The following is a 26,100-nucleotide window of genomic DNA, read 5'->3' as shown; positions in this document are numbered from 1 at the left end:
AAAAGGGCATTAAGTAAAAATAAGAGCACTGATTTGTGCTTTATGCCAAATGGTCCGAGGCAGATGAGGACTCCCTGCCACCTACACTTCACAGAGATCCTCCGACCTGGAGTGCTGGATCAAAGGTCAGAGCCACCACATCCAGCTCTGAGGATTTCTCATCTTAAAAATGTCTGAGGAACTGGCCAGGAAGAGAAGCAGTGACAGAACCTGAGCACTTACCTGCTTATTCCTCCCTGGCAATGAAGACACAAGCTGGAAAACTGCGACCCTCCCGGAGGCAGTGCCCACTGCAACCAGGTCATCAAAGCAGCTCAGCAGCTTCACCACAGTGATAGACTCTGTCTTCCCCTAAGGGAAGACACAGCAGAACAATCGATGACCAGAGAGGCTCGGAAAGCGAAGGACCACAAAAGGTCCCTGGGCTGCAGCACATAAGCTTCTGACTGGAAATGTGTACAGAGTCAGAAAGACAAATCATTCTAGGATTTCTGCCTTTTAAAATTATTATTATAGGGCTGGAGAGACGGCTCAGCAGATAAGAGCACTGACTGCTCTCCCAGAGGTCCTGAGTTCAAATCCCAGCAACCACATGGTGGCTCACAACCATCTGTAATGGAATCCGATGCCCTCTTCTGGTGTGTCTGAAAACAGCAGCAGTGTACTGTCATATAAATTAAATATAATAATTCTTTCAAAAATAATAAAATATACAGAATCCCCAATTCCCACTTGTGTATTTCTTGGTACACAGCACATCCACGATGGCCGTCACCCATCACCACCTCCGTGTCCAGAACTATCATCTTACACAATGGAGCTTCCACCCAGCAAACAATAAGCCCATCCTCCACGAAGCCTCCCACTCAGCTCCTGCCTGCATCTTTCTACGATGCCCTTCACGATGGTTTTGCCTAAATAGTCACAAGATCATGCCTAAATTCATTTTGAATCTTCTTAGATAGGTAGAATGCGTTCACAGCACTCAGCAGACTGCAGAAGAATATTGCTCTAAGTTCTAATTTAGCCTGGGCTACAGTGAAAACACTCTCAAAAAACAAAAGAAAACAACCTCCAACTTTTCTTAACACATTCTAGCTCTGCTTCAAAAATCACTCGCTATTGCCCCTCCCCCAACCAAAAGGAAAGTCTAGAGGAGATTCTACCCAAAAACATATAATGATATAATCAATCTATCTGAGCAAGACAGGAAAAAGCCTGTATTAGAACAATAAGCCCACCTGGTGGAAGCCATCCAGGAAAACACTGTGGTAAGCAAGTGAGCTTTCTGGAGATGGCCCACCATTCTGCATGGCTGAGATGGTGTGCTCTGAAGAGGCAAGGATCCCAGGGACTTTGTCCCAAGAATGCATCTTGTTGCTTGCCTGTCTCTCCTGTATTCCCCACATGGCTGACACAGCCTACTGTTTGCTGGGTTTAACCCACTCTGCTGGGCAGACTGCCTGTAGAATCCATATGAAGATGTGCAGTCGTATAATGATGCTGTTTAGATGAACTGATTTTATAATTCCTGATAATGGTTTTATAAAACTTCTGAATTGATTCAAGTAATTTTAGCCCCCCTGAAGAATAAGAAAGTTACAAAAAGAGTTCTGTGAATCTTCATGTGTCACAAAGCATGTACTTTGTACTAGGAAAAGAGTAGGCTTGGAACAGACTGATGATCAAGGAAAAACATTCACTATAGGCTCGGAATGAGGCTGCCAATCTCAGGAACTAAGGTCATAAAGTAGAGTAGGTGACTTATAGGTGTAAGAACAGAAAATACACGATAGCTAGTTTATCTACACAAAACTTCAAAATAATAAGACAAAAAACAAATGACCTGTCTCTTCATAAGAACCTTGCTAACTTATGCCATAAAACTATTGCTTTAAACTTAAGGAATGGTTAGTCAGACATGAGTCTTCGTGAGAAGATGTAAACAACTCTGCTGTAACTCCTTAAGCCATACAGACCGATGACATGGATCACTGCTTTGAACTTACTATGAACTTATGGAATGAAAAATGTTTTAAAAACCATGTAATCAATAATATTGCTATAACTCCCTTTCTGTGATATCTTATTTGAATGAGGTAATCTCTCTTCTCATGTAGAAAGCTATGTCCTAGAGGATATAAAAAGACAAAGAGAAAAAAGTAAATATATGGGTTATTGGACTCAGCTCCTTGGAGTTTGCTTCATCCATTATATGTGTATGTGTGTGTATATATATATATATATATATATATATATATATATATATATATGTATTATGTATGTGTGAAATTCTTGGAGCTTGCTTCATCTATTGAGTGTGTGTGTGAATTTTTCTTTTTCTTTTTCTTTCTCCTCAGTCCAAGTAATTAAATTTATTTTTTATCCCCTGCAGCTTTCAGCAGGAGCCAACCACCAGAAGCTATCACATCAGCTCAGGCAGAGAAGAGCAGAAGAGCTGAACTGTCAGAGCAGCCAGCTTTCAGTCCACACCAACTTTGCAGGTCACCTCGGTTTAACCCTGGTGTCAAAGCCAGTCTTTGACACCCCACTCCTGAGAAATAAGCTCCCCCCATTAATGTCTAGTGAAAATGCAGGTCCCTACAGCCACCTTAGTGTTTGGAACCCAGTCACCTTGCAGCTCCCACCTGCCCCTCTGTGAACTAAATCAAGATACTCTATCCTCACCAGCACCCCATGCTTAACAAAGTTCACTCACTCATTTAAGCCTTACTCTGCCCTAGATGTAGGTGACCTCTTTTTCAACTTTCAGAAGAAAGCACTGAAGTGAGACCCAGTGGGGACCACAGGGCTGAGACTTGAAATCTCAGTTTGAACTCTTAGTCCACAGCCCTTGACCATAGCTCTGACATAAGCAACAGGTACCCATCGACAGTCTGTCTGATCCAACCTGGAGGCATTGTTTTCACCTTCGGATGCTGTATTGGCTAGTTTTGTGCCAACTAGACATAAGCTAGAGTCATCAGAGAGGAAGGAGCCTCAGCTGAGGAAATGCTTCTTTGAGATCCAGCTGTAAGGCATTGTCTCAATTAGTGATCAATGGGAGAGAGACCATCCCATGGTGGGTGGTGCCACCCCTGGGCTAGTGGCCTTGGGTTCTATGAGCAAGCCATAATGAGCACTGCAGTAAGCAGCATCCCTCCATGGCCTGCCTCTGCATCAGCTCCTGCCTCCAGAATCTTGCCCTGCTTAGGTTCCTGTCGTGACTTCCTCAAACAATAATAGCAATGTGGAAGTATAAGCTAAATAAATCTCCCCCTTGCCCCCAACTTGCTTTCCTCACTGACCTATGCTAGTCAGGGTTTCTATTGCTGCAATGAAACACCATGACCAAAGTGATTTGGGGAAGGAAAGAATACTATTTAAAAGGATAAGGAGTATCCTTATGTGGGAGTAGGTGTGGCCTTGGGGGAAATGTGTCACTGAGGGTGGGCTTTGGGGCTTCAGAAATCTAAACCAGGCCCAGTCTCTGTCTCTGTCTCTGCCTGCCCCCCCCCCTCCTGTTACCTGCTGATACAGAGGCAGAGCTCTCTGCTACTTCTTCAGCACACCAGCTTCCTGCCATTGTAATAAAGGACTAAACCCCTGAACTTGTAAACCAGCCCCAACTAAATATTTTGCTGCATAAAAGTTGACTATGATCATGGTGTCTCGTCTCTCCACAGCCATAGAAACCCTAAGACAGCTGCTATATCCATAGAACAGAATCACAACCATCACCAAAGATGCTTCCTTCTGCAGATGGGAACAAATGGACAGAGAGCTTGAAACACTCAGTCCTATCATAGCCCTTCCCTCTATAGAAAAGGAGGAAGTGGAAGGATTCTAAGGGCCAGAGGGGTGGAAGACACCAAGGAAGCAATGCCTTTCAGACCCAGCAGGACTGACACATGAAACTGTGGTAGCATGTATAGGGCCTACATAGGTCCAAGGCAGATGAAGTGCCAACTCTGAGAAGGGGACGTGGACACGAGTGCCTATCCCTAACCAAGAAGCTACCTCCAACTGACAATGCTTGTAAATGAAAAATTCATTTTCTCCAACTGAGTGTCACTGGAGATACAAATCATATTTTTAAAAAGATTTATTCATTTATTTTTTATGTATGTGAGTACATTGTCACTGTCCTCAGACACACCAGAAGAGGGAATTGGATCCCATTACAGAGGGCTGTGAGCCACCATGTGGTTGCTGGGAATTGAACTCAGGACCTCTGGAATAGCAGTCGGTGCTCTTAACCGCTGAGCCATCTCTCCAGCCCCTACAATCACATCTGAAGGTAGACCCCACTCCCAGCAATAGATGGCCAGCAGAAAACTAACTCAACCCTGTGTCTGGAGGCTTCTGGGAGGGAGTCAGTGAGACAGGATGTCTCTGGATTAACAGCCCTGTCTGTCCTTGAACTCACTCTGTAGGCCAGACTGCCTCTGCCTCCTGAGTCCTGGGGTTAAAGGTGTGCCCACTTCCTGGCTTGTTTGGGCATGTTTCTACCTTATATTCAAACATATACTTATATATGTAATACGTTTGTATATTATGGTTTCTGATTTTGTGCTTTTATGGTATGTGGATGTATGTATCTGCATGTGTATTGTTTTGTGCTTTTTCTTTGTTTTTGTATTGTTTTAAAGTTCTATTTTACTTGTCTGTTTTCTAAAGAGAGAGAGGAAGCAAGTGTGGAGTTAGATGGGTAGGAAAGTGAGTAGGAGTTCAGAGATGAGGGAGAAACCATGATCAGGATATATGATATAAAAAGAAATACATTTTCAAAAAATAAAAAAAATTAGTTTACTTCAAAATTATATGTGTATGTTTGTATGGGCATGCACATGTGAGTGCAGGTGACTCTGAAGGCCAGAGAGGGTGTGGATGCTCTGACACTGGAGTGACAGGTGACTGATGCACTGCTAAGCACCAGACATGTACTGCGACAGCAGTACACAATCTTAAACACTGAGTAGAAGCTTAAATTTCCCCAACCCTAACTTAAACAATGGTTCTTAAATGCTTTAACCTCTTTTCCTGGCCTGTCACCCAGCAGAGGCAGTGGAAAAGAAAGGTTATTAGGATATGGGGGAAGTGGACCTGTTTAGCAATGTTCTTTGGAGAAAATCCCATCTGTTTTGATAGGAAATCAGCAGTTCAGCTCACAGGAATCATTATTGGTAGCTTGAGTCACTGGTAAATACTTCACAAATATACCAGCAGTCCAATTAGGTAGTTGTACAGATAGCAAATTAGCAGGAGTCACATGGACTAGCAGAAACAGCTAAGCCTCTGCCAAATCGGCACCCTTCAGTAGGAGGGACCAGAACCACCCAGAATTCCAGGAGAAGTTCTTTGCCATGCCTCTCTCAACAAAGCAGAGATAGGCTAATACTTGAAGCCAAGAAGTGTTGCAAAGGTAGGTAGTTCTACAAGTAAGCCACGCCCCTGTCATTGTCTGCCAAGTCTCTCCCTCCAAACCTCATGTGTCTTGCCTTAGCCTGTCTTGCCTCAGCGCGTGAGTCTGCATCACCATCACTCTCCCAGTTGGCCCGAGTGTGCAGAAGCAGAAAGAAGCCGTGGAAACCTCTCGAGAAGTTGTTTTGTGCATTTTTCAAATGGAGCTCAACTATGCCTGCAAGGCAGACCAATACACGTGTGTGAAGAATCCTTCATCACTCATCTTTTCGAGTGCTTGCTTTAGCAGAACATCCTTTCACCTGTGTCTGCTTCAGGAAAACATCCTTTACGTGTTTGCCCCAGCAAAACACCATCCAATACAACTGACTTTCCAAAGAAACCAGAAGTTTCCACTTCATTGAGACAATTCTTTAAATACCTGGGAAGTCATTTCAGCTGGAGAGGGAGCACCCCATAACAATGAGGGGAAGTTCAAAATGGCCACCTACTTGACTGACACATCTGGGATTAGAAGCAAGGATCAGCAGTAAGAACCTACCTCCCAATGTTTAGAGGACAGAGGACTTTTGACTACCCTGAATCCTGAAACATGAGGTGCCAAGAACATAAGTGCTTTTCACAGGCGAGGGGTGAGACATAGTTATCTGCTAATGTGCTAAGGACTAAAACTAACCAAAATCTACCGCATTTAACCATCAAGCTGCTTCTAGAGGTCACAAGCTAACAGACGTGAATTCCAAACAGACTTCGTTAGGCAGATTCAGCACTATAGCTTCTAGCAAGGAGAGGAAGCAGATGTCTAGTGGTTTCCCGCTCCATTATCTTCCCAGAAACCCCACTTTCCATTCTAAATTCTTAATCTTCAAAATAACAAAAATTTAAAGGACTTTTTTCTAATGAAAGAAATGCTGGTTAATCATGAGTAAACTGAACTCTCATTACGAGAGAACTAAAGGTCAGGAATAGTGGTGTGTGACTTTAATCCTAGCACTTAGAGGCAAACTGTGAATTTGAGGCCAGCCTGGTCTCCATAGTGAGAGTTCCAGGAGCAGCCGGAACTATAGAGAGAGAATAATGAAGGCGTGAGAATATAATGAAGGAGCTTTGACAAGAGGATGCTTCCCAAGCAATTAAAAAAAAAAAAGTCTGAAGTCAAAAGACTCCAACCTAGAATCAAGACCAACTTGATTCTCAGCGTGGACAAGCACAGAGCCACTGAGAGGGGATACTTGTCCTGTCTTTCCCAGGTTTGCCAATTGATTAACAATATACTAAAAAAGGATTTATAAGCTGATCCCCAGCATCTTTGGTTCTTAAATCAATAATACTATTAACACTGACTCAAGCTTCACATAAGTTTATTAAAACCATGGCCTAGCACACAAGTATCTAAGCTTGAAGTTTCCCTTCTGGTAAACCCCTATAACTTCTGACGCAGTAATTTCTACAGCGATCAGCCTGTCAGATATGTAAGAACATGTTCTATATCCTAGGTACCACGTGAAGCCTCAGTTTACCAAAGTAGGTCACAGTCCTGGCCTTCTCGTAGACTAGCTAGGAGACATGCTTATAAAGTGGATCACAGTCCTGGGCTTCTCGTAGACTAGCTAGGAGACATGCTTATAAAGTGGGTCACAGTCCTGGCCTTCTTGTAGATTAGCTAGGAGACATGCTTATAAAGTGGATCACAGTCCTGGCCTTCTCGTAGACTAGCTAGGAGACATGCTTATAAAGTGGGTCACAGTCCTGGCCTTCTCGTAGACTAGCTAGGAGACATGCTTATAAAGTGGGTCACAGTCCTGGCCTTCTTGTAGATTAGCTAGGAGACATGCTTATAAAGTGGGTCACAGTCCTGGCCTTCTCGTAGACTAGCTAGGAGACATGCACATAGAAAAGCTGCCTACAGCAACTGGGGGCGGTACCGAAGCCCATTTCATATGGTACTTTTACAGCTTTCAGAATATTTCATGGATATAAATAAATCCAATGCCAGATGGATTACAGGTTAACAAATCTGGATCTTAAGTAATAAGGAACAGAGTGATCCTATGAAGATTCTTAATGTTGCTAGTAACCAGTCATGGTGGTTAGACACAGATGAGAGGAACAAGGGAGTGGGGCTAGGAAGGAAGGCCAGCTCAGGCCTGGTGCAATATTCAGGCCAAAGTAAGTAACAGGCAAGTCTAGCAAACCAGAAATGAAATGGGTCCCCAAGACGGGAAATCCACAATGAAGACAAACTCCATCAAGAAACTCCATCTTGTTGGGCTGGTGCACAACATCAGTGCAGCAGCTTTTTTGTTTGTTTCTTTGTTTTTCTAGACAGGGTTTCTCTGCATAGCCTTGACTGTCCTGGAACTCACTCTGTAGCCTAGGCTGGCCTCAAAGTCAGAGACTGGCCTGCCTCTGCCTCCTGAGTGCTAGAAAGACATGTGCCATTGCCAATGCTGCTGCCACCACCTAGCTTCTTTCTTTTTCTTTTCTTTCTTCTCTCTCTCTCTCTCTCTCTCTCTCTGTCTCTCTCTCTTTCAGGTAGCGTCTCTGTACATAGTCCTGGCAGCCTGGAACTCACACTCACTATGTAGGCCAGGTTGGTCCAATCTCACAGAACTCTGCCTGCCTGCCTCCTGAATGCTGGGTTGAAAGACATGCACCACCATGCCCAGCTAAAGCCGCCTTCTTTATTATTATATTGTGTTAGGCAACTTGTTAAGCACTGTATCTGCAGTGCAAGCTACAAGCTACCTACTAGGGAGAAGCTATCGCTGTCTTCATGTTATAAAAGAAGGGTTAAACTCCAAGAAGCTACACGACTGTCTAAGGGAGTTAGAATCAAGTTGGGGTCCACAAGCAGGTATGTCTGTCTTTGAGCCTGTTCTGACTTGGCTCTGGACCTTCTATGAGAAAATTCAAAAATCTTGCTGACAGATAATTTGCTAGGGGTGTGAAAAGGAAAGAGAATAAATGGGCTTTTATTCTGTGGAGATACATTACATTAAAATGATGGTTGACAGAAGAATTTACTTACGTTGCTTCTAAGGAAGAAGGTGACAGAATAGGTTCTGGAAACACAAAGCCATAACATGGTGACAAGATACTGAAAGAGCATCTTCCCTAAGGATATGTAAGTACAAAACCACATTACAGAAGGAAGCAAAATTGCTTATTAGAGATCTTGTCATGCCATAGTACACATTTAAAAGTGTGTAATTTTCCAGTACAGTCTTAAAATGAAAATAATCATTCAGTATCCACTGCAGTGTATGTATGTCTGCATGTGTTTGTATGCTTTCTAATAAGCCTATGTGCTAACCTTGAGTTAATATTAATCATTAATAAATGCCCCAGAAAACAGACTCTCAGCACGTAAGCACAGTTCAGATAGAAACAGACGATAAGATGTAGAGAGAATCTCTGTGCACTACATGGAAACATCACCTGTCAATAAAAAACAAACTGTTGGCCGATTAGCATAGGCAGGAAATAGGAGGTGGGAGTTCTGGCAGGGAGAGAGGATTCTGGGATGGTCAGGCATGGGTAAGATAACCCTGAAAGCTGAAGGAGACAGTTGCATGAACCTGAAGAGAGGTAACTAGCCACGACACAGGTCTTAGAATAGAATAAACAAGTTATGAGCTAGTCTGGGAACAAGCCCAAGCTTATGGACTAGGCAATTATTTATAAAATCTCAGCATTGCTATTTCAGGAACTTGGGCTCTGGGGGAAAAGCCTGCAGTTACAATGAGGCTTCAACCTCAGACAGTACAAACACCTGGACATGCTAAGATAGGAAACAAAAACCAAAAACCAAAACAACAACAAAAAACCCAAAACTTTGAAATGTATTGAGTTTTCACAAAGGTAAGAAAAATCCGCAGCACCAAAAATAAAGACAATGCAGCCCAGACAGGACAGAAAGTGGTGTTGAAGCCACAAACTACCCAGTTACTTCCTTTCCAGCTGTTACCTGACAATCACACAAAGCCTTGGGTCTCCAGCCTGAGGAAGCTGAGGAGAGTGAACTCCCAAGTGCTGGGAGACCTGCTACTTTAGTAACAGTCTACAACGTCCGGATGGAGCGCTAAGCTTGGTGTAAAATGGAGGATTCCCTTTCTCAGCAGGACTTCCCCTTCTCCACTGACCCTATCTGGGGGATGGCCCTGCACAGAACCTCCTACACGTGCTGCATGCTTGACTCAGCACGTAAGTGCTGCTCGGCCATATAATAATTAGGTATTATGTTATGACCAATCGTATGATAAGTAGGTATTACGCTATGATCAATCAGCTCTTTCCACCTGTAACCCCCAAACCAGTATATACCCTACTGCTGAAACAATAAAGCTGTCTCACTGAAGCGTTACCCAGAAGTCCCTCCATCACACTCATGGCTGTCGGAACCCTGCTGGCTGCTTTTGCCCCCTCCACCTCATGGCCAACAACCTCTGACGAGAAAGGAGATCCGTAGCTGGAGCCCAAACAGCAACTCCTGGAACTCGGAGTTTGTGAGTCCTGCTTTCCCAGAGAGTTACAGCATTTTTGCCTGACCATCCAGCTTGAGGATCCGTCATCTCTGTTCCTTCCTTTGCCTTACTTTCGTTAAAACCTTAGGGTAGGGTCCTGATAAAGTTTGAGGAACAACTGAAGCCTCTCAGTTGGGGCGACTCCCTGACATTGGCTAAAGGTCCCCCTATCTTCTTTCCAGACCCAAACAGCCTGACTGGGTGTAGGCAATAACCTAGGGGAAAACCTGGTCACATAGCAATCAGTTTGTAAAATTCACTAGGATGGTTGCCAGTCTCTTAATCTGCTTGTGCTTATTGGGGCATTTTTAATCCCCTCCCCCAATCCAGACCCTGCACCTCACCCCCCAGCAGAATTGCCTCAGGACATTGAGCAACACCCAGTAGCACTTCCTGTCTTTTCTCTAACCGCAAACTCATATTACATCAGAGGGATTTCCTAATTAGTTCCCTAGGGCACCTCTCACTTAAAATCTCCCAAAAGGAGAACCTGGACTTGTGGATGGAGGAGCATGGAGGAGCGACAACTCAGATGTTTCTAACCCTGACTTGCGGATGGTGTTGCCTGGATGGTCCAGAAAAAGGAAGCCCAAGAAGGTTGTATTTTGCCCCCTCTTTCCTTCCCATGATAGATGCCATCAGGCCATGCATGGGGAAAACACAAAACCTAAGGATGACCTGTTGGAGGACAAAGCACAGAGAATAAAGGGGAAGACTCAGATGAGGAAGAAGACCCTCAAGACTTGTCCAGTGGCTGATTCAGCCGCTCTAGAAAAGGCAATTGACTTAAACAAGCTACTCCCTAGCCAACAACACCCCTTCCCCTTTACCCTCCTCTTCACTCTATGGCTACAGAGGTCAAAGACCCAGAAATTAAGACCAAGGCTCCATAATACATCCAGATAAACCCTCTTCTATCTCCCGCGCCCCCATGGCCATTGAGCAGCTCAGTAATCTCAGAGTCTCTGGGAAGAATTATCCTCTGCCCCTCAGTCATATTGGCCCAAGGATACTGAACCTTCTTCCACAGAGACTTTTCTGTTTAACCTACATGTATCCAGACAATTCATGCCCCATAAACCAAATCTATTTTACAAAGGTTCAATAACAACCTTCTGACCACCTAAGACTAGACAGACAGATAAGTGCTGATCTACTCTCCCTAGTTCTCTATACAGTGGGAAGCCCTAGAGATGAAGGTCATATTCAGGTTAGAAAAAAATGGAATACATAATCAACAAATAGGACCACAAGAAGGACAGTGCCCCTCAATTAATAAATTGTTACTATGACCAATTGCTTGGCCAAGGTAATTCCTCCACAGGGATTCAGCCCTGCTAGCTGCTTTGCTGCTAGCTACACCAGGCCTGGGATCATTTAGCCCTCTTGACCATGGAGCTCGGAGAGGCCTTTTCACTGACTTTCCTAAAACAAAAACCAACTGAGACTCTCCCTGATTTTTTTTTAATTTTATTTTTCTTGGATATTTTATGTATTTACATTTCAAATGTTAGCCCCTTTCCCTCTTCTTGATTTCACACTAAGATTACAAACTAGTTTAGATAGAAAAACAACAGACCCTGCAGTCAAAGTAATGCTTGTAAACAATCTTATTTAGGAAGGAATGGCCCCAGAATACAAGCCGGCAGGCCAGGAACTAAGAAACAATTGGGACAATAAATGGATTGTGGCTACCTATGGCACTGAAACTGACTTGTACCCACTCTCCTCTCTTGCCCAAGTCTTTGCAGCCACAACATGGTCTAATTCAAGATGCTTTAAATGTGTAGAGACTGGACATTGGAAAGGAGATTGCCCTCCCCCCACCCGCCCAAATGACTCAACTGTTCCCAGACCTCCCAATCCGTCTGTCCCTACTGTAGGAAAGGCAGGCAATCATTGGGAAAAGGTTGAGAAATCCAAGCATGACAACAATGGCAAGCCCCCTGACACCTTAAAACTCCTTGTGGGGCAACCCTCAGCCACGCCAGAAAGAGGGAAGAACGTACAAGCTAATATACTGGAAAAGTATCAACCTAAACTTTCCATAAAAATTGACAATAAAAGTTTTAAATGCCTAGTAGACATGGGGCAGAAAAGACTATCCTAAGATGAGCCGAGGCTCCCCCACTTTAAACTCTCCTAGCAGGGCCTCAACTGATGGGAGTAGGTGGTCTCTCCCAAGCATTTATTAGTCATGACTTTTATAAAAGACCATTAGTCCCCTAGTGGCTGATATGGCCACTAACCTGCTGGGTAAAGATACCTTAACATCTTATGAATTTTAGAATTAAATGTGGTCCTTGCTGGTGGAGAAGGGGAGAATGCTTTCAAATAGAAAATTACCTAAAATATCAAGATCAAAAGAACCCCCATTCTAAGGGCCACAGTGGAACAACATAATCTCTGCCTAGAATGCATCAAAGAAGATCCTGTCTGGGTGGAACAATGGCCATTAAACAGGGAGAAATTCATGATTTTACAATTAGTTAAGCACCAGTTAGACATGGGGCACATTCATCCTTCTAGAAGCCTCTGGAATACCCTAGTTTTTGTAATGAAAAAGAAGACCGAGACCAAGGACGTGGAGGCTCCTCAACATGCCGCCCCTTTGCCTCTGTCATATCTGTAAGTATCCTGCTGCTCATCTTAGACATTAGAGACTGCTTCTTTTCAATACCACTCCATGAACAAGACTGCAAGAGTTTTGCCCTCTCAGTCCCTAGAGCCATAGCTCAGGAGTAGTTGACAGGGCTGAGCACAGAGCACCCCTCAAGGCAGAGCTAGCAGTCCCACCATTTGCCAGGAAGCTGTAACTCACACACTAAAGCCCCTTATGATATCAGGTTTCTCTATATATCATTACAGGGATGACATATTAATATGGGCAGATAAAAAGCAAGATCAAAAACTAACCCTAGGCAATCTGAAATAACAGGCCCAAAGAGCCCTAACAGAATGAGGCTTTACAACAACAAAGATCCAACTCATTCCTCCCATCACATCACAGAAGTCACCCTAACCTCAGTCCAGTCAGCTAAATCTGTCATTGACTTCCCCAACCCATTAACTCTCAATACCCTTCAAAGCTTTTCAGGCAGTATCAGTTGGCTGAGGCCTTGGCTCCTTGTACCAACCGGCCAATCACAGCCTCTGTTTGACTTACTTAAGGGTGACAAAGCCCTCCTCTTCTTGCTCCCTGACACCAGCAGCCAAGGAGACCCTTGGTTCTATTAACAACCACATTAAAAACACCTCCCTGGCTCACTATGGTCCACAACAACCAATCTAGATCCTTATATTCAATTCTTCCCCCACAGTAGCTGCAGCTTTATATCAACCTCAGGGGATCATGACTACTAACTGAGGTCAACCCCGTTTCCACCATGAAAAGCACAGGAAGAAGATATACCTTATAAATTATAAGAGGGGTTGGGGATTTAGCTCAGTGGTAGAGCGCAAGGCCCTGGGTTCGGTCCTCAGTTCCGGAAAAAAAAAGAAAAAAATTATAAGAATCTAGTGTAATTATTTTACTTTTTTCTCTCTCAGACATCCAATGGCTCTTGAGAAACCATGTCTCTTTTGCTAATAACCTCATTGGCTACCCAAGACCGATAGGCAACTACTACCCCAAGGATAAGTTGCTGACAACTGCACCACTCTTTAGATGGCTCCCTCCTTGAGTATTCTTCTGGGGCTCTGAGTCATATTTTTCACTCTCACAGATAAATCTCCCCAATTTAAAGAACCATATGCCACCTTCCTGATCCTAACACACCTAACAGGACCATTTAGTCTGTATTCAGACAGCACTTGTAGGGAGCGGCGTGGCAGCTGTATGATAATGAGGTGAATCTGGTGCCCTCCTAACAACAGTACTGAGCATGCGTGGAGTTTTTGCACCTGACGTCAGCCTGCCTGGGGCGGTACTATGCTAAATGGGAGTTCATGCTGCGCCAATCTCTGGAGGACAAGTAGCTGGGATGGCAGTGGGGTGACTCATGCCCCACCAATCCCTGAAAGATTAGCGGTAACACTTAAAGCGGTAACACTTAAAGCTGTAACACTTGGAGCTGTAACACTTAGGGCTGGCTGCCGCCGCCTCCCTGTATCAACAAAGAAGGTGTCCTGCAGTAAAGGCTGTTGAGAAGAATCCAACCGTGTTGCGTCTTCCTTGCCGGACGAGGTGGGCTCGACAAAGTGGTGGCCCGTACGGGGACGAGGACATCCTCGTGGATCTCAGAACTCTTCAGATTCAGGACGAGCGACGTCGGAAAAGTTCCCGGTAAGGGACGATAAAGTTCTCTGGAGGTAAGCAGAGACATAAAGTTCTCTGGAGGTAAGCAGAGACGATGGGAGCCTTGGGTTAGAGGCTAAAAGGTCTGCGGTCTGCAGCGATGTTGTTTCAAGTTGATCCTTTGTGGGCAGGTTTTATACTTTTGTTTCTTTTCGTCTTTGTGTTGTGTGTTTGCTTTCCTTTGAATTGCCACCGTCCCGGACCGGAGTGCACTTGCTCGGAGTAGCCAACAGGTGCCAGGCTACGGAGTTGGGTATAAAGAAACAGGCCAGCTTGCTAAAAAACTGCTTGTAAATAAGTTCGTTGAGTATGGGAAGCTCACATTCCAGCCCACTCCTGACAACTCTCCAGGAGCTCCTTAATCGGCGTAAGCTCAATGATCGCATTCATCAAGAAAACTTGACAGGATTTTCCTTTCAACTTTGAGCTTGTGGTTTATAGTATTGGGATCTCTTACCTTGCGAGCATGGGACAAATTGGGAAGGGATCTAGATAAAGAAGCCACAGAGGGCAAGCTTAGACCCGGATCAAAGCCTCTTTGGCGAATGGTCCGTGCTTGTTTAGAGGATAAGCGATGTGAGGAAGTCGTTAGAACAGGTCAGAGAATCCTTGCAGAGCATCAAGAAAGTATGTCAGAGGGAGAAAAGGTCCCAAAGAAAGAAAGGAAAAGAAAAGGAGACAAAAGGAACAGAGAGAAGGCGGAGATAAAAAAAGGAGATAATCAGGACCAGGAAATAGATAAGATATATCCCTCCTTAAAAGCCTTGACTTTAGAAAGTCAGATGAGTCAGAGCTTAGTGAGGATGGTGAGGCTGATCTTGAGGAAGAGGCTGCTCAGTATGAGGGGGAGAGATGTGATCCGGACTGGCCACACGCTAACACCACGTGGCAAGGAGGCAGACAATTAGGCAAAAAAGCAGTTATACCAACCGCACCTCCGTACAACCCTCAACATAAAAGCATGGCGAGTCCTGCAAAAAGTACTTCCTTTTGCCCAGAGGTATGGAGAGAAATGGGATTAAGTTTCCCAGTATTTTTGGACGCCAATGGGCAACGATATCATGAACCCGTTGACTTTAAGACCATAAAGCAATTGGCAGAATCAGTTAGAACTTATGGGGTCAGTGCAGCTTTTGTTGTGGCTCAAGTTGAGGCTCTTGCTAGGTATTGCCTCACCCCTGGGGATTGGGGGAGTCTGGCTAAGGCCTGCCTCTCCTCAGGTCAATACTTGGATTGGAAATCTTATCTTTTTGAACATGCTAATGCTCAGGCCGCCATTAATCTGGCCTCAGGAGCAGACCCTCAGAGACATTGGGATGCTGACATGCTATTGGGTCTAGGGAGATTCGCTCTGGACCAGACCGGTTATCCAGAGCAAGTTCATAGCCAAATTAATGGAGTAGCCATCAAGGCATGGAAAGCACTGCCTAATAGGGGTGCAGTCTCCGGGAACCTTACCAAGATTCTGCAAGGACCCACAGAGCCGTTTTCAGACTTCGTGGCCCGCATGGTAGAGGCCGCTACCAAGATCTTCGGAGACCCTGATGCAGCCATGCCGCTCATTAAACAGCTGGTATATGAGCAATGTACAAAAGAATGTAGGAATGCCATAACACCATACAAACATAAAGGTTTAGAGATTTGGATGAAAGTCTGCAGGGAACTGGGAGGACCATTGACTAATGCTGGTCTAGCGGCAGCTGTGGTACAATTAGGGAAAACCGCTACCACGGATACCTGTTTCCAATGTGGCCGTAAAGGGCATTATCGAAAACAGTGCCCTGAAAGGAGTAGGGGGAAAATTAGCAATAGACCCAAGCAGCCTGGACTATGTCCACGATGTAAGAAGGGAAACCACTGGGCAAATGAGTGTCGATCTGTGAAAGACTTGGATGGCCGACCCCTAGTGACAGGATATGGTGGTGCACAGCCAAAAAACGGACAACGGGGCCCACGTCCCCAGGGCCCTCAAATATATGGGGCTCTGCAGGGCGACAGACAAGGACAGGACAATCAGAGGCCTTGGCTTTTCCTTCGCCACCCGAAGGACCGAGGAGAGCCGTTAAAGGCTCCACAGGACTGGACCTCCACTCCACCACCAGACTCGTACTGACCCCCCAAATGGGAGTGCAGCCTGTAGATACAGATTTTAGAGGACCCCTCCCTAAAGATACAGTTGGGCTTTTGTTGGGATGCTCCTCCTCTGCCCTGGACGGTTTGCAGATTGTGCCCGGAGTAATTGATCCTGATTATTTAGGTACAGTAAAAGTCCTGGTAGCCTCCCCCCAGGGTGTCACTGCCATTTCCCCTGGAGACAGAATCGCTCAAATGCTGCTTCTGCCCAGCCTACATAAGCGCTTTCCTGCTGAAAATAGGATTAGAAGGGATAGGGGCTTGGGATCTACAGGTTCCCGATTTGCCTTTATCTCATTGGAACTGAGTGATCGTCCAATGTTAACATTGACTGTGGAGGGACGTTCATTCCTTGGGCTACTGGATACTGGAGCAGATCGTAGTATTATCTCTGCTCATGACTGGCCACCCAGATGGCCTACACAAACATCGTCTCAGGCCCTACGTGGTTTAGGGTAGGAAATGGCTCCTTTAATGAGCTCAAAAGAATTGACGTGAAGAGATACAGAAGGGAGATCAGGAAAGATTACTCCTTATGTTATAGACATTCCAGTAACGCTGTGGGGCAGAGATGTTTTGGTAGAGCTGGACATGAGACTGACAAATGATTACTCCCCACAAGTCCAGGATATGATGGCAAAAATGGGTTACGTGCCTAGAAAGGGTCTGGGAAAGAACTTACAAGGACGAGTTGACCCAGTACTGTCAAAACAAAAACATGACAGGACGGGTCTGGGTTTTTCCTAGGGGCCGTTGAGGGGGGAATACCCATTACATGGAAAACAGAGGAGCCTTTATGGGTTCCTCAATGGCCTCTATCCTCTGAAAAATTAATTGCTGCTGCCGAATTAGTATTCGAACAATTACAATTAGGACATATTCAACCATCCAGATCACCTTGGAATACGCCCATATTTGTTATTAAGAAAAAGTCAGGAAAATGGCGGTTATTACATGATCTAAGAGCTATTAATTCTCAAATGCAAATAATGGGTCCCATACAGAAAGGTATACCATTACTCTCCAGCATTCCTGCTGAATGGCCTATTATTATTATTGATATTAAAGACTGCTTTTTTTCTATCCCTCTTGCTCCGCAAGATAGCGTGCGATTTGCATTTACTTTGCCATCTATGAATAATGAGGAACCTGATAAGCGCTATCAGTGGGTGGTCTTACCTCAAGGTATGGCAAATAGTCCTACTATGTGTCAACTTTATGTAGGACAGGCCCTACGGCCTGTACGTGACCAATTCCCAAAATTAAGAATGATTCATTTCATGGATGATATCTTGCTTTCTGCTAAAGATCATGGCACCCTGGAAGTAGCTTATGCGAAAGTGGTTAAGGCACTTGAAAGCAACCAATTGTGCATAGCACCTGAAAAAGTCCAAATGGGCCAAATGGGAGAATACTTAGGAACAAAAATCACTCCTCATAGTATTTCTCCTCAAAAAATTGAATTACGAAAAGACCATTTAAAAACATTGAATGACTTTCAAAAATTACTAGGAAGCATAAATTGGATTCGACCCTATATTAAAATGCCCAATGTAGATTTACCACCACTTTATGAGATCCTGAAAGGGGATTCTCAGCTTACTTCACCCCGTGTTTTAACCAAGGAAGCACGATTATCCTTGAGGAAAGTAGAAGAAAGACTAGAAAAGGCAATACTAAAAAGGTATAAGGAAGAGGAAGATCTGCTTTTGTGTATACTGAGAACTTTTCGTCAACCTACAGGAGTATTATGGCAACAAGGTCCACTTCTTTGGATTTATCCCCATATTTCTCCTAATAAAATCCTTGAATATTACCCTTCTGCTGTTGCACAGCTAGCTATATTAGGCGTTAAATCTTGCATTCAGCATTTTGGTATTTCACCAAAGAAAATTATTATACCATATACAACCACTCAGGTAGAAACATTGTGTGCATTGATAGATGATTGGGCCATATTGCGCTGTAGTTTTGATGGAGAGTTTGACAATCATTATCCTAAGGATCCGTTGCTACAATTTTTTACTGAACATCCAGTGATCTTTCCTAAGATCACTGCCTCAGAGCCTTTGTCTGGAGCGTTAGATATTTATACAGATGGCTCCAAAACAGGTGTAGGTGCCTATATGGTTGATTCTCAAGAACCAGTATTAATTCAATATAGTCCAGGTACCCCCCAAATTACAGAATGTAAAATTGTATTGGAAGTTTTCAAAAGATTTCATGATTCCTTTAATTTAATTTCTGACTCTGCTTATGTGGTTAATGCGGTGCGCTCACTTGAAATTGCAGGGCCAATTCGGTCGACTAGTACTGTATGTCAAATTCTTTTAGAATTACAAAATTTGATTTGGGCCAGAAAAAATAAATTTTTCATACAACATATTCGAGCCCATACTAATTTGCCTGGTCCCATGACCAGTAATAACGCCCTGGTGGATGCTAGTACTCGTAGAGAGTTTATTTTTCATGCTGCTCTGGTTGATCTCGCTAGAGAATTTCATCAAAAGTTTCATGTACCTGCCTTTACTCTTCAACAAAAATTTAAAATCTCTAGAGCCGCAGCTCGTGATGTGGTGTTAAGTTGCCAGAATTGTGTTCAATTTCACCACCCTCCTCATGTGGGGATTAACCCTCGTGGTCTGATCCCGCTAAAACTTTGGCAGATGGATGTCACACACATATTGCAATTTGGAAATTTAAAATATGCTCATGTTTCTGTTGATACATGTTCTGGTATTATACATGCTACTCTGATGACTGGTGAAAAGGCTCGTAATGCCATTAGCCATTGCTTAGAGGCATGGGAAGCCTGGGGAAAGCCTGATAGTCTCAAGACGGACAACGGGCCTGCCTACACTGCAAAGTCTTTTCAGGCATTTTGCCAGACAATGCAGGTCAAACACACTACAGGACTGCCATACAATCCCCAAGGTCAAGGAATCGTGGAAAGAGTACATCGTACCTTAAAAGAGCTGATAAAAAAACAAACAGAGGGAATTGCCAGCAGCCGAACACCAAAAGAACAACTTTCTTTAGCTCTTTTTACTCTAAATTTCTTAGTTTTGGATGCGCATGTCGCTCTGCTGCGGATCGCCATGCTGCTACTACACCTATAACTAATGCAGAAGTAAAGTGGAAGGATGTCTTAACCGATAAATGGCGTGGCCCAGATCCCGTGATCTCGAGATCTAGGGGAGCTGTTTGTGTTTTTCCGCAGAATCAAGAAAATCCAATTTGGGTACCTGAGCGCTTGACTCGAAAATTGCCTTCTGCTCTTCCTGAAGATGAGACTACGAACCCTACTATTACTACTGGGAATGATAATACAGGTTAATTCGATCACCCTGTGGGCTATTGCCAGATCCTGGCCAGTACCCATGCCAGTCCATAGCAATTCTACTGTTTTACCAACCTTTTTCTCTACCTCCTGTTTGCGTGATGTTCTCTGTATAGTGCCAACTGGAGAAATGCCCCAACGGTATGCCACCACTAACGTTTCTCTGTTGCATACCTTATGTTTTACCATTAAAGACTCTTCCCTGCCCTGTATTTGGTTACGTAGAGCCACATTAGCTAATTGGTTGAATCCTATAAGTGACAGCACAATGAGCACCGGGATCATCCTGGCTGCTTTGAGTCAAATTGCCCAGGGAGTCTCTTCACCCAGCGAGGACATGTCAGTCGATAGTTCTGCTGATCTGAACATTACAACACTAATTGTGATGCATAATTGTAGTGTTCCATCACGCCCAGGACAAGGTAACTATGCACAGAATAGCTCTACCCGTCGTAGAGTCTTACCCGCTTGCCCCCCGCATCAAGAGTTTCCACCTAATTTTACCCCATGTCAGAGTCCATACCATAGAACAAAACAATTCCTACCGGGATTTGAATTTTCCCCTCCTCTTGGCCATGTACAGTATGACTGGGGGGAGAATAAGACTGGCAAGCATAATCTCTGGCCTTGGTTTCAGTGGGTGCTGTCCAATGAGCAAGGGGCATATACATCCCTGACCCCCTTTGCTAGGTTGATGGGTGAGAACTTCACGCTGTATAATGTTTCGGCTACCAGAAAAAATGATACCAGGTTGACCAATATTCAATATAATAACCTCTTGGAACATAATACTGCCACTAGTACTTCAGTATGTGTTAGATCACCTTTTTTCTTTCTGATAAGCACTAATGTCAGCAATAGTGTTTTAAATTGTAATAGCTTTGATGTAGTCTGCTATTTAGCTGAATGCTGGGATGGCAACAATGACACCGCAGTGATGGTCAAGATTCCCTCCTTTGTGCCAATCCCAGTAGAGGCAAACCCAGATAGTTTTCCTATTCTTAATTTGCTGAGAACCAAAAGAGATTTTGGAATTACGGCAGCCATAATTTCAGCCATCGTGCTGTCTGCTGCCGCAGCTACCACAGCTGCAATTGCTATGACCAATCAAATACAGACGGCTGAGACTGTCAATCAGATTGTAGAAAGAACTGCAATGGCGCTAGAGATACAAGAAGAATTTAATACTCATTTGGCATCTGGCCTTCTATTAGCCAATCAAAGGATAGATTTAGTTCAAGAACAAATTGAAGCACTGTATCATATGACACAGCTGTCTTGCGTTTCCTCCCTAAGAGGTTTATGCATTACTCCTTTGCAAGCCAACTTTTCTCAGCATTCTCAACAGAGCAAAGAAATCTCAAATTATCTGAAAGGAAACTGGTCCATGAAAGCAGAGCAACTATCCAGACAATTGCTGATGCAGATTGCTGTCCTCAACAGCACTAGGCTGGACCCCATCACAATTGAAGACTTTACCTCATGGGTTACCAATGCCTTCTCCTTTTTTAAGGAGTGGGCGGGCATGTTTGCCTGGGGAGCTATTGTCCTCCTGGGATGCGGAGTATGTCTCTGGCTTATTGGCCGTTTAAAAAGAGAACATGCCAGACACAAAGCAGTTGTTTACCAGGCTATGACTGCCATTGACAATGGTGCTTCTCCCAATATATGGCTGGCCTCTTTGAAAGACTAAGAGTTCGCCCTAGATCATTTTTGTCACAGTCATGTGGGGTCATTGTATCCAGGGACGGGCAACTTTCCTCGAGCTCGGACCAACCTAAGACACGGGGCCCGGTGGCGATAGGGTGACCCAACGACGGGTAAGGCCGAGTCATCGTCAGGAACGACCTAAGACAGGAGCAATGACAAGATTGACGTGACACCCAGATCTAGACCAGTCATTTTATTAAACAAAAAAGGGGGAGATGTAGGGAGCGGCGCGGCAGCTGTATGATAATGAGGTGAATCTGGCGCCCTCCTAACAACAGTACTGAGCATGCGTGGAGTTTTTGCACCTGACGTCAGCCTGCCTGGGGCGGTACTATGCTAAATGGGAGTACATGCTGCGCCAATCTCTGGAGGACAAGTAGCTGGGATGGCAGTGGGGTGACTCGTGCCCCACCAATCCCTGAAAGAAGATTAGCATACTGTTGTGTATATAAGCCGAGCAGCTTTGCCGCTCGGCGCGGTAACACTTAAAGCGGTAACACTTAAAGCTGTAACACTTGGAGCTATAACACTTAGGGCTGGCTGCCGCCGCCTCCCTGTATCAACAAAGAAGGTGTCCTGCAGTAAAGGCTGTTGAGAAGAATCCAACCGTGTTGCGTCTTCCTTGCTGGACGAGGTAGGCGCGACAAGCACTTACGCAGTTAACTTACTCCCGTAGCTAGCTCAATCCTGTATCAGATTTGGTGGTAACCCTCTTTCCCTACTATTTCAACAATGCTTCAAACTAGAACACCATCCTATGTTTATCAGCCATATACAGTCCCAGTTATCCTTCCCCACACCCCCTTTCTGATTGCAACACCTTAAATGATAAGATTGCCACAACTGGGGCCTTTATTATGTCACCTCTCACCACCAAAGAACTCCATCAGCTGACCCATATTAATCTGAAAGGGCTGCAGCTCAAATTCCCCAATACCCCCACAAAACACCTTAAACATAGTCTTAGAACTCGTTCCTCCTGTGACTCCATATTCTAATGGCTGTTTTTACCCTGCTTAACACCAACACCTCAGCTAGCCCCACTGCCCAAAATGATGCTCTGGCAAATTTATATCAGGAAAACATTATCAAGGGAGAAATCAAATAATTGGCACTAGAGATTGTCCACTAGTATAATATCAAGAACCCACAGAGGTTGTGATATACCCGAATGCCAGCAGATATGTTCCAAATGAAGATGTTGGCTCTCCTTTCTGAGAAGGAGATTCCTCATGTCTCAGAAATGTTGATACCTATGGGGGCTGCCACTACTTTAATCTCTGCAGGATGGAGCAGTAACTGACTGCAGGATCAGCTGGCACCAAACAGGAAAGAGAAGACCCATTTACTTGATGGGTAGTGAAGTTAACTATATAATTGTTGTGGTTTGCCCTAGACTTATCTGTATTTTGATGCTAATTCTGCTGTCCCAAGGATGGCTGCCTAGTCAGTACTCAGGACTCAGGTGACTTCATCAGAACCTTCTCCCCATTTAATGTGTAAAAGGTGAGGGCTGGTACAGGATCGAACAAAGCCTGTCATTGGACGAGAAGGAAGGATGGACGGGAGAAAAGTTTGAGGGAAGAGGAAGAGACAAGAGGAGACTGGCAGAGTAGCCACAGGACAACTTCGAGGCTGATGTTAAGATTCTACGCTGTATCTTTACAGATTGTTATGAATGTTCTTAAGGGATGGATGTGTACAGGGCTTTGTATGTTTAGGTGGGCAATTATATCTTATCAATTGGATCAAAGGTTATTGTGTTGTGTGTTCTTTCTTGTGGAGAATTGAGTTTGGGAAAGAATGTGGTGACAGAGGAGCCGCTATGGAGGTGGGATGTGTGCTTCAGGCAAGATATCCAGCAGATGGGGTTGGGGATTTAGCTCAGTGGTAGAGCGCTTAGGCAAGCGCAATGCCCTGGGTTCAGTCCCCAGCTCTGGGAAAAAAAAAAAAAGATATCCAGCAGATATCTTGGGGGGACTGGAGAGATGGCTCAGCGGTTAAGAGCACCCGACTGCTCTTCCAGAGGTCCGGAGTTCAATTCCCAGCAACCACATGGTGGCTCACAACCATCTGTAAAGAGATCCGAAGACCTCTTCTGGTATATCTGAAGACAGCTACAGTGACTTATATATAAAAATAAATAAATCTTAAAAAAAAAAAAAAAAGATATCTTGGGGCACCGCAGTGCTGGACCTAGAGCGGGTAAAAAGCTTTTATTTTTTATAATTTACAATAATACATAATATATATTACTGATCCTTGGTTTGATCACTGGTGTGTTTGGGTAACAGGCAAGTTCTACCCAAGCAGATTTGCAAGATCCCCTAGTGCCGATTTTCATATCTCTCAACAGCTTGTACCTGTGTTGAGTCATCGTAATATTGCCTTACAAAAAAAAAAAAAAAAAATGGAGGACCAAATGAAATCAGCAGCATCCTGGAGTCACTATATTCAATATACTGTTGACTTCCTCTTGTCCACCATATACCCAAACTGCCTTTCACAGTTTCTTTTGTGCCTCTAGCACCCATCCCCTGCTTGTTGCAGAGCCCACAAATGCTCTGTGACTTCACTGACTGTCTTAGTTAGGGTTTTACTGCTGTAAACAGACACCATTACTTAGGCAACTCTTATAAGGACAACATTTAATTGTGGCTTACAGGTTCAGAGGTTCAGTCCATTATCATCAAGGTGGGAACATGCCAGCATCCAGACAGGCATGGAGCAGGAGGAGCTGAGAGTTCTACATCTTCATCTAAAGGCTGCTAGTGCTCTCTTTCAGGCACCTAGGACGAGGGTCTTAAAGCCCACACTCACACTGACATGCTTCTCAACAAGGCCACACCTCTAAACAGTGCCATTCCTGCAGCCAAGCATATTCAAACCACCACACTGACCAAAAGAAATGACAACCATCTGGACCTCTATGATGCTATTCTTGGGGCTGAAGAGATAGCTCAGAAGTTAAGAGCACTGACTGATCATCTAGATGTCCAGAGTTCAATTCCCAGCAACCACATTGGTGGCTCACAAACATCTGAAATGGGATCCGATGCCCTCTTCTGGTGTATCTGAAAACAGCTACAGTGTACTCACATACATGAAATAAATAAATCTTAAAAAAAAAAAAATGACACTATTCTCTTTAATCAAACATCTACCTTACCCCTCTCCCGCTTTTCTAGGCCTGCACCAACAGACCACCAATGTACTGTCAATTAGACTGTTTCCAGTTTGACTTGTGCATTACCCCCTTTCTTCTTTTGGTGTAAGGGAAAGATAACCCCCAGCATAGACAGCTCAGCCCTTCTCACCAATGTGACAATTAGGTACTGTGTTATGACCAACCATCCTTTCCTGCCCAGAACCCAAAAAAACTTTCTATACCCTACCCATGAAACAATAAAATAGAGCTGTCTCACTGAAGGGTCTCCAGAAGTCCTTCCACCATACTCATGGACACTCAAACCCCACCCGATGCTTTTGTTCCCTCCACCCCAGTGAGCCAATGGCCAACAACCCCCAAGGTAAAAGCACATACCACTGATAGCCAACGACCTTCAGGGAGCCCTTGATGCCACTTCGAGGATAGTCGCAGGAACATTTACACTGGGCTAGGAGGACCAGGGAGTGGATTCAGATAAGAATATTTCCATTTGGGCTAATAGACAGCTCAAGGTAAACATAGCCAAGGGATGTATGGTGTTCCTTTTATCTTAGTCATCCTGATAAGCCCCTCCACACAGTGACTATGGGACTTTGTGACTGCCTAGTTTGACTACTTTGTCCTTGACTAAGAACTGACCCTATTCTCTGCATGTACCTAGACTGTTACAAAGCATAATGGGAAAAAGCAAACCTGCTTCAGCCTCAGCACTGGCTGGAGTCATGTTAAAATGTTGTCTAATTGTCTTTTCTTTCTTTAATCCTCACTCCCTACCTCAAGGCGCTGTTGACTGACTGAGCTGGCTTGGTCAGTGACCCCCACATCCAAGGCAGACACAGTGAGAAGCCGGGATGCACATCTGCAGCAAAGGCTGTAACGCTCAATGACCTAACCCTAAGAAAGAGTAAGCTAGGAGATGATCACTCTGCTGGCAAGTGAACTCAAGAGATCTGTCTTCTCCCAGCGCTACCAGAGTGAAAGGAAGGAGCTTGCTCGGTGGTAGAACACATGCATAGCATGAACAAGGCCTTAGTATAAGGGAAAGGGAGAGAAAGAATAATATTAATAATAATCTGCTCCATTCAGCACCAAGCTTTGAGTTCTGCTCTCTCTTCAATGATGCCACTGCCAGACAGTTACTCTGAAGATCTGTGTTGGGGGACACTGAGCTCACTAGCAGAGGTAAACCATCCGTACAACAGTCCTAATTCTCACATATTGCAATCAAATAGCTCAAGTATTGCTGGGTCATGGGAGGACAAAGTCAGGCCTGACAGGGGCAGAGAGACAGGTAGGTGAAGTTGCTGTCCATGGATGAGAGCCAGGCAAACACAAACGGATCTCTTATGGTTTCCTTCTTGGCTGTCACTGAGACAGGGTGCCTGTGTTGCTCAGGCTGGCTTCCAATTCTTAAGTTTTGTTAACCCTCACTTCTACCTCTCAAGTGTGGGCCATCACGCTCAGTTCAAATTTCTGTTTTCACACTTGAACTCAAAAGGTG

The 26,100-nt window shown here is 44.5% G+C and overlaps 1 protein-coding gene across 10 annotated transcripts in view; it reads right to left on the bottom strand.

Moving 5' to 3' along the window:
- The window catches only part of Tecpr2 (tectonin beta-propeller repeat containing 2), a 102,423-nt gene that overhangs the window by 57,899 nt on the left and 18,424 nt on the right, over window positions 1-26,100 (bottom strand). For 8 of the 10 annotated variants that reach the window (XR_010052098.1, XM_063262025.1, XM_006240620.4 and 5 more), the window contains one exon: window positions 223-351. The exons of 1 other annotated variant lie outside the window; for it this stretch is intronic. Coding sequence is in view for 4 of the 9 variants with exons in the window: in XM_063262025.1 (XP_063118095.1) it covers window positions 223-351 (129 nt within the window). In the remaining 5 variants the exon portion in view is untranslated. Of the gene's footprint in view, window positions 1-222; window positions 352-9,394; window positions 9,846-26,100 lie in introns of those variants that run through there. One more of the 10 variants, XM_008764972.4, reaches the window with a different exon arrangement.

The sequence above is a fragment of the Rattus norvegicus genome, chromosome 6 (genome assembly GCF_036323735.1).
Source record: "Rattus norvegicus strain BN/NHsdMcwi chromosome 6, GRCr8, whole genome shotgun sequence".
Taxonomy (NCBI): domain Eukaryota; kingdom Metazoa; phylum Chordata; class Mammalia; order Rodentia; family Muridae; genus Rattus; species Rattus norvegicus.
This window is presented reverse-complemented; position numbering and strand designations above follow the sequence as displayed.